This window comes from Oncorhynchus tshawytscha, linkage group LG10, assembly GCF_018296145.1.
Source record: "Oncorhynchus tshawytscha isolate Ot180627B linkage group LG10, Otsh_v2.0, whole genome shotgun sequence".
In the NCBI taxonomy this organism is placed as follows: Eukaryota; Metazoa; Chordata; class Actinopteri; order Salmoniformes; family Salmonidae; genus Oncorhynchus; species Oncorhynchus tshawytscha.
Window position 1 is genome coordinate 55,579,832 of NC_056438.1, and position 9,718 is coordinate 55,589,549.

The 9,718-nt window shown below is 41.6% G+C and overlaps 1 protein-coding gene across 1 annotated transcript; it reads left to right on the top strand.

The window, feature by feature from the left end:
• The first annotated feature begins 2,348 nt into the window (after window positions 1-2,348).
• On the top strand, window positions 2,349-9,028 carry LOC121847477 (uncharacterized protein KIAA0040-like). The gene is made up of 2 exons (XM_042328776.1): window positions 2,349-2,649; window positions 5,220-9,028. The coding sequence occupies exon 2, from the start codon at window positions 5,779-5,781 to the stop codon at window positions 6,097-6,099; it is 321 nt and encodes a 106-aa protein (XP_042184710.1). The 5' UTR covers window positions 2,349-2,649; window positions 5,220-5,778; the 3' UTR covers window positions 6,100-9,028.
• Window positions 9,029-9,718: the final 690 nt, after the last annotated feature.

Genomic DNA, 9,718 nt, shown 5'->3' on the forward strand with positions numbered 1-9,718 from the left:
GAGCTAATAATTACTTTTTTACTATGCCATTACTGAAAAGGGGGGAGAGGTACTTCCATATATAGAATAATCCCCATCAACTCCACTTTGTGTGCTCCTCAGATCCTTCCTACTGTTTTCATAGCACTGGGCCGAAACATTTTACAGGAGTGACTCATGGCCTGTTTTGCTTTTGGGACTGGTTAGCAACGGAGTGGCCTAGCCTATTTTTGGCATCCTGTCAGATTCCAATACAGTCTTCCTGGTTTACTTTTCATTAGCAGACCAGCTCATAAGCTGTGCGGCGTAATGTTTAATGCAGCTATGCAGTGCAACATCTAGCCTCTCCCTAAATATCCAATAAGAATAGGAGACATACTAGGTTGATATACTAGCACATACAGTTGAAGTTGGAAGTTTACATACACCTTAGCCAAGTACATTTATACTTAGTTTTTTAAATTCCTGACATTTAGTCCTAGGAAAAATTCCCTGTTTTAGGACAGTTAGGATGACCACTTTATTTTAAGAATGTGAAATGTCAGAATAATAGCAGAGAGAATGATTTATTTGTCACGTTCTGACCTTTATTTCCTGTGTTTTGTATTTAGTTAGTATGGTCAGGGCGTGAGTTGGGTGGGCAGTCTATGTTTGATTTTCTATGATTTGGGGTTTTCTATGTTTCGGCCTAGTATGGTTCTCAATCAGAGGCAGGTGTCATTAGTTGTCTCTGATTGAGAATCATACTTAGGTAGCCTGGGTGTCACTGTGTGTTTGTGGGTGATTGTTCCTGTCTCTGTCTTTGCACCAGATAGGACTGTTTAGGGTTTCACACGTTCCATGTTTATTGTTTTGTAGTGTTCATGTGTACATTTACATAGTAAAAGAACCATGGACACTTACCATGCCGCATATTGGTCTTCTGATCCGTTTCGCCTCTCCTCTTCGGAAGAAGAGGAGGAAATCCCTTACATTATTTCAGATTGTATTTCTTTCATCACATTCCCAGTGGGTCATAAGTTTACATAAACTCAATCAGTATTTGGTAACATTGCCATTAAATTGTTTAACTTGGGTCAAACGTGTCGGATAGCCTTTCACAAACGTCAAACAATAAGTTGGGTGAAATTTGTCCCATTCGTCCTGACAGAGCTGGTGTAACTGAGTCAGGTTTGTAGGCCTCCTTGCTCGCACACGCTTTTTCAGTTCTGCCCACACATTTTCTATGGGATTGAGGTCAGAGCTTTGTGATGACTCCAATACCTTGACTTTGTTGTCCTTAGGCCATTTTGTCACAACTTCGGAAGTACAGTGGGGCAAAAAAGTATTTAGTCAGCCACCAATTGTGCAAGTTCTCCCACTTAAAAAGATGAGAGAGTCTTGTCATTTTCATCATAGGTACACTTCAACTATGACAGACAAAATGAGAAAAAAAATCCAGAAAATCACATTATAGGATTTTTTATGAATTTATTTGCAAATTATGGCCAGCATATTCAAGGATCAGTACGAGGTTGAAAAAATACGATACCCTTTTTGGTGTCAGTCAGAGCACCTATTTGGTTCCGAAGAGCTCCTTTCAGTGGGTCATTTCCCTCCTGTTCCTCATCACTTTCTGTGAATTACTGTACAGGAGAGAGAGTCAAAGTGTGTATGTTTTCTGATATGACAGTCTCTTACCAGTAAGTGCCTCCTGTTTGCTATAGCCATGGATAATACATTTTTTGAACCTTTATTTAACTAGGCAATCAGTTAAGAACCAATTCTTATTTACAGTGATGGCCTACACCTGCCAAACCCTCCCCAAACCAGGATGATGCTGGGCCAATTGCGTGCGCCCTATTGGACTCCCAAACTCGGTTGTGATACAGCCCGGGATCAAACCCAGGTCTGTAGTGACACCTCTAGCACTGGGATGCAGTGCCTTAGACCGCTGCACCACTTAGGATCCCGAAAGGAAATGGATGAGGTCCATTCTCCTCGCAACCAGGGTCACATGACCTATCACAACTTTCTACAGAACAGTCACACATCCGTGCATCTCTCTCTCTGCTTCACCTGATTCCCTGCTCTGTCCACACCCTGAGCATACAGGACACACACATGCACACACACACTTTCATTTCCTCTTTCCAATTAAAGTTAGTGAGGTGGGGCTGAAAAGGGTGAGGTGTTTTGGTTATTTTTAGATCGCCTTTCATAATTATGTTCTGGTAGTGTTCAAACACTCTGAAGTCAGCAGCTCTTTTGAAAAACTGTTGAAAAACTGCAGACAAATCAAATGAATTATGACCAGCGAGACTCTCTCTCTCTCTCTCTCTCTCTCTCTCTCTCTCTCTCTGACATCACTGGGAACTTGTGCGTATAAAGTAAACACAAGAATGCAGCGCGTCAGGCAAGGGAGTGTGAGCACAGACAGAGGGCCCTTTCTTACACAGGGTGGGCAGGGCAGGGAGAAGTGACTCTGCCCTGAGAGAGTGACACACACAGGGAGAGAGGAAGAGAGAGAGAGGCAGAAAGAGCGTAATTCAATACAGACCAAGTATGGGGCAAAATTGAGAGCTTAGAGTATATCAACAATAAGCAGCAGCAGATATTGAAGAGGATATACAAGGAAGAGGAAAGGAGGAAGAGGAGCTTTACTGGCCTGGACTTCTAAAGTGTTTGCCGGTAAGGTTTACATTTCAAAAGACCTTAAAAGCTCTTGATCTTATTTGGTTGAGTACCTGTGATTCAGGAGCCAATGAATATACCTATAATACTATGTGTGAACTGGAAGTCTGTTGTTTTGGAAAGTCCCTTCCATCATCCCTAAATGGTTTTTATTCATAGATACATATATTATGTACATATCTACCTCAATTACTTCATACCCCTGCACATTGACTCAGTACTGGTGCCTCATGTATAGAGCCAAGTTATCGTTAATCATTGTGTATTTATTATTACATGTTATTCCTTTTCTATATGTATTTCTTTCTCTCAGCATTGTTGGGAAGGACCCATAAGTAAGCATTTCCCTGTTAGTCTACGCCTGTTGTTTACGAAGCATGTGACAAATAATATTGGATTCGATTTGATCAGTTCAACAGGTACTGTGACGTACCAGATGATACTTTGCTGTTCAGTCACTACTCAGTGCCATTCAGCATGACTCTTTTAAGTAACGTAAACCTCATCTTAAATATAGTCTTGGGCGTTGAGCCTTGTACAGTTTTGGTGATGGTTCAAACCTAAGGTTCACCATAAGATCTTGTCATGCTCTCTCCCTCCTCCACCGCTTACACTATTTCACTCCCACTGACTCAGAGGTTATCTTTTCGGCATGAGCTGTAAAGCATTAAGACAATGTCCTGTCTTATACTGTGAGGCGATATGATAATGTTTGCATTTGTATTTTGTATTTATTATGGATCCCCATTAGGTGCTGCTTAGGCACCAGCTACTCTTCCTGGGGTACAGCAATATCAAGGCAGTTATACAATTTGACAAACATTACAATACATTCACAACAGATTTCACAACACAATAAGTGTGTGCCCTCAGGCCACTACTCTAGTACCACATATCTACAACACAAAATCCATGTATGTATAGTGCGTATGTTATCGTGTGTGCATGCATGTGTCTGTGCCTGTGTTTGTCTCTTCACAGTCCCAACTGTTCCCATAAAAAATATTCCATCTTGTGTTTCTTACCATGACACCGCGATGTTGAGTAAAGATGTGAATTGGGTCTTACACTCTTACGCATGACTTTCCGTGTTTCTAAACTATTGACTGTCCCTTCAAAAGAATGTTGATTGTCTCACATTAATAAGAGGATAAAAATGTCAAATCACACATTTCAAGTTTGTGTTGACGAGTCAAAAGGGTTTTGCAACAACTGATTGCTTTGGGCCATTCCTGTGTGCTCTTGTATTGCCTTCTGTCATTCAGGCTTTTAGGTTGGACAGAGCAGGGTCTCAAGCTTCCTAAATAGCTGTAGCTTATGCATGCAGTCATAACAGTTTCTGCCCCATCCTGGCTTTGTGTTGCCACTGAAAGCATCTTTCTGTCTACCGCTGATCCTAGGCCAAGACAATGTTAGGTAATTATGTTACATGGTTGTTATTTTACATGAATTTTACAGCCTGGCTAGGTTACAACGTAGATAATATGATGTCATGATCGATGAAATGGGGATGTTGGGGTGAAGAATAAGACATCGATATCTTTTCTCCCCATTAAAAGCATTGAGGGTTGAATTAATTCTTTGAATTGTCAATGTATGTTTGAAAACTAGTCTCTAAGGTCTTCACAGCCTCTGTAAGTACATGTGGAGTGCCCTACAAAAGACCTGTGACCATTTTGAACTTTGGTGAGGAAAACGTTCTCACACCTTGCTAGGAAATGCTAATGAGTCATAGTGATACTCATTTATTTCAGTCAACACGTCTTCCTATGTGTGATCATTTAGTGGGCTGTATGTCTCAACATCAGGCTCAACTTCATCAAACATGAAATGCAAAGGCCTTCATACATGAATAATGGATAAGCTTACATTTAATGGATTTGGTGAACAAATTCGTTTAGAGGAAATGGGGATCTTAATGTTGACAAACTGCAAGTAGGTACAGCCTTCTTACTTCAACGCTACAAAATAGCAGCAGCGCACTGTTTCCTGTTGAGTGATGCGGGAACGGAAGGGAAACTGACTATGGGTAAACCGATTTCACCTATGGGCTGTGAGACATAAAACATAATGCACAGCCTATTTGCAGTTCAGTTGCAGTCAGATACACTTGGCTTAGAATGTGGAGCAGGCAATAGAGGACAGAGGAAAAACCTGGCCAACATTTTAATATCCATAATCCTAGTCACCGTAAACCTATAAACTAGAGACAGCTACCATTTGACCTCCTGGCTAGCCATAAAGGTTACCATTCATCCAAGTTGCAGTGGAATGCTACAATCAGTTAATGTTAAAGTCAAAACCATCAAAGCTAGGTTCTGTCCATCATTGCCAATCCCCTCAGAGCTCCATTAGCTGGTACATTTAAATTAGTCCAGAACGAGTGCATTTCCCTCTATGGTGCAATCAGGCAGCCAGAGCCATGACTTTCTCCTCCAACTTTAATGAGAGTAAAGCTGAATAATATACTTGAGCAGGAGAGGGAAGAGGGGGGAGAGAGCGAAGAGGCACCAGGGGGGGACTGGAGTTCATTCTGCTCACCTTCTTCTCTCTATTTCTCTCCGCAGAAAATCTCTCAGAGCCAGAGGAGAGTGGATTAAAATAGACAGGAGACTTCAGAGGACCTGAGGTAGAATCCCCAAATCCCAAAAGAGGGACACAAACAAACTACTCTGAGAGGCAGACTCCATAGACATTCCCATCGCAGCAAGGAAAGATCGGAATCATTACAGCAACTGAAGGATTTCAAAGGAAAACGTCCATCTCTCATAAAACAATTAATCTTTGGTCTTCAAACTTTCTTAAATAATGCTTTGGTCTTTAAACCCCCAGACAAGGCACTTAAGGAAGGAGGGGAGGATAAAGAGATTCTCCCTGCATCAATGAATTTTCCAGTCTCTTGCTATCCTCCCTTAGCATGTGCTACTATATCAGCAACATCTTCACTATCAAGAGTTCACAAGCACTAGTTCAGGGTCAAATCACCATAGAAACAATCCCCTTCCTGGTAACAGCAAAACCCTTGGCTGACTAATTCAATAATCTATCCTTGTTTGCTATTGTGGTTGGCTTCTTCAATAGATGACCCTCAAAAGGAGTTGCTAAGACACTCACTGTCAGTGAACCATGAAGGAAGACATCTTGGATTTTTTCAGTAACTTGTGGAAGGTGGCCACCACCAAGCATGACCAGGGGATCTACAATACAGTCTGCCTGGTGGTGCTGCTAGCCCTGCCTATGGTGGTGCTCTTCACTTCTCTGGTGGTGTGCTGCCACTGCTGCTGCTGTCGCCGGGCCAACTCCACTGGTTGCTGCGGAGACAGCCCAAGTTCAGACACAGCAAAATCAGACAAAAAGAAGAAGAAGAGTCCCAAAAATGAGGACTTGTGGATCTCGGTCAAAAAAGGACCTATGACACAAGACAGGGTTGCCCTGACGATGGTGTAGTTGTCGTGACTGATGTTCAGATAAGGTTTCATTCTTTTGTATTTATATGAAGCTCTTTTTTACTGCAAGGTACAGGTACATAATGCCGGGCAAGGCCAGGCCTTAGCCTTTTAAAGGCCCTAAGCGATATTTGTTTTTAAGTTTTAAAGTTAATTTCCTGCAAGTCTACACATTTTGCCATGGGGTGTACAGAAAATGTTGCAGTTTTAAATCACCTTTTTCCAGTTCTACACATTTTGCCATGGTGTAGAGATACATTTTTTGACCATTTGAAAGCAACTTTCCTGCAATTCGACATATTTTGCCATGATTTAATGATACCTGAGTGACAGTGACGAACAAAATCAACGAGGGCCCCATGGAGGTCAGGGCCCCTAGGAACGTGAACTGCGTGCCCAGTCGGTATTCAGCCATGATTATGCCTGGAGCCGGCACTGGTGTTCAATATGCTCCATAGAAAGAGACTAAAAGAGCCAATAATATGTGATTGATTGTGTGTGTGCGTGCATGCATATGTGTGCCTGTGCATATGCACGTACGTGTTACTCTCAAACTCAACTCTGTACCTTGAAGCTAGTTCCACAGCATTTTTTGTATTGTTTCCTTCTAATCACAGACTGATTTAGACCTGAGACACCAGGTGTGTGCAATTACCGATCAGGTAGAACAGAAAACCAGCAGGCTCCAGACCTCAAAGGGTAAGAGTTGAATACCCCTGTGTTAGAGTGTGCACTCAACCAGAAGGTTGAGGACTGCTTTTTATTTCCAATGCTGGAGGCCAGCAATCTAGTATTGTGATTCGGTTAGAAAGATCATGTTTTTTATAGGTTAGACCATTTCAAGTTCAAAGCACTTGCAGTTATTGCACTTACAATGTGAACAATGTGAACTTATGTAACTACTTTGAAATCTTTTGCTGTATTTGCTATATCCACTAAATGGAGATCTCAATTCCATTCATGAGTTGACTATCAATCGCTGAATTTAATAGAACAAAGTGAAGCACTGAGATCTTTCATTTACATTCCCGTAGAGTATGCTAAAGCTCAGTATTGTTGATGAATGAGTGTTTCTACCCAACAGTTCCATGTGTTACGTTACCTTATGCTCACATTGCCATGTGTACTGTCTTGCACTGTCCCTATTGGTTCATAAAATCATTATGCGTTATTATTATTATCTCCAGGCTCTCAGACTTTGGGGTGCTAAGTGGATCCTTCTTACATCTTTATCCCTCAGTGCCAATAGCCATCATTTCACATGTAGTGATATTTACTGGCATATCATAGTTGAGGTACTATGCCATCATTCAGTATTTTCTACACCATTGTGTTGATAAAATATAAGTTGTGTGCATATGGGGCATTGTGTGCAAAATGCACACATTTTGGTGTGGCAGGTAGCCTAGAGGTTAGAGTGTTGGGCCAGTAGCCGAAAGGTTGCTAGATCAAATCCCTGACCTGACAAGGTAGAAATATGTTGTTCTGCCCCTGAACAAGGCAGTTAACCCACTGTTCCTAGGCTGTCATTGTAAATAAGAGTTTGTTCTTAACTGACTTGCCTAGTTAAATAAAATAAAAATGTGTGCAAATAGAAGTTTATAATTGATTTACAAATCCGGTGACAAATCAGTTTCATTTGTTATTTTTTTATTATCCCTGTTTTAAGATCCTTATTTTGTGCCTAATAGGCTTCTGTATTAGTTATTCACTAAACTTTGATCGAGACAAACTATGCATTAGAACATACAGGTAACTGACAAAATAAAGGAAACGCCAACATAAATAGGGCGTTGGGCCACCACAAGCAGCAAGAACAGTTTCAAGGTGCTGTGGCATAGATTCTACAGTCTGGAACTCCATTGGAGGGACACAACACCGTTTTCCCACAATAAATTCCATAATTTGGTGTTTTGTTCATGGTGGTGGAAAACTCTGTCTCAGGCATGATCTGGTAAATGAGGCATGCATGCATGCACACACGCACGCACGCACACACACACACACACACACACACACACACACACACACACACACACACACACACACACACACACACACTTTAAACCCACCTAAGCTCCTTTGAGACCCCTCTTTCAAAGTCAATGAGATTTCTTCTTCTAGTCATGCCAAAACAATGGGAAACTGGGCGTTTTACATATGACCCTAAGCATGATGGGATGTTAACTGCTTAATTAACTCAGGAACCACACCTGCGTAAAAGTACTTGCTTTCAATATAATTGGTATCACTCATGCAGGGCTATATTCAATCAGATCCGCTTTAGCCGACATCCAGATAGCGGTTGTTTTGACGTGTCAGAGGTGGAACTGTGTTTCAGCTGTCAAATCCACAAGCGGCTCCTGGCATTATAGCCTACCTAAAGGGGACATTGCCATTGACTGCACGGAGTCGCATTAAGATAAATCTCCCGCAGCCTTGTTTACAGGTTTGAACACTGGAATGTGAGATGTAATCTACACCTCGATTAGGCTGATAGAAATCCTCTTTAATGATTTTTGATTTGAACATCATTATTTCTGTATAGCCTACACTCTCGTTTTGAACTTCTAATGCAAGGGTGATTGATGGGTTACAATGATCAAGAGCAGCTGCTCTCCAATTTGACAGCTCCAACGCAGTTACACCTTCGACACCGCCAGAACATCAGTTATGAGGGTGGCGGCTACCGCCAGTTAATGCTTGATCTGATTGAGTCTAGGCCTTACTCAAGTGTTTCCTTTATTTTGTCAGTTACCTATATATTCTGTCTGTTTGTCATCACACAAGAAATCGCTGAGGTGATACATTTTCGAGTTATGAGCTCAGGCCACACTGGCGGCTGCGTGAATCATTTATCCTGTCATTTGATTTTACAAAACAGCTGGAGAAAAGAGGGACAAAATAAAGTATTTTTGTAGCTTTGTTGATTCTTTGTTGGTTGGTTCATGTGTGGTTCACAATAGATGTGTTTAGAAGATTTCTGTGATCTTGTTTGTTTCATAAATTGACTTCATCCCTAGAGAACTTGGGCAAATGTATCATAATTGAATCTGATATTTGGTAACCAACATAAAGCATTAGCATCCACACACTCTGGATGTTTGTTGTTATTTCAAACTGATATGTAGTGATAGTCTGGTTCTGGAGCAGTGACTAGCCAATTCTATGTGTCGAGATAATGATTTGGGGGTTTCCTACTCTCTGTCAGACATGCCGTGTTGCTGAGTCCTACAGCTCTGACAGGCCCAGACATTCAGAGGCAGAGCACAGACATGCAGTGGAAAGTCTATGTGGGCTGATGGCAGTTTGTCTGCCATGACACAACCCACCAACCCCAGCAGTACTCCACTTCTAAACAAACAAGTCTTGTTTGAATACTACACTACCACTCATGGAAAAATTACATCAACCCTTCCCTTAGCCTCACACACACTTCAATGGAGATTCAGCCTATGCTCATGGGTAGGTACTCTGTTGTATGAAAGCCTGTTTGTCAGATGCCACTTTGGAATCTGAGCACCAAATTTGAGCTCATGTTGAACTTGTTCTCTGTGAGTGAGGTAAATAGCCAAAAACTCAAAACACTGCTGCATGTATACTCAAAAGTGTAGGGATGA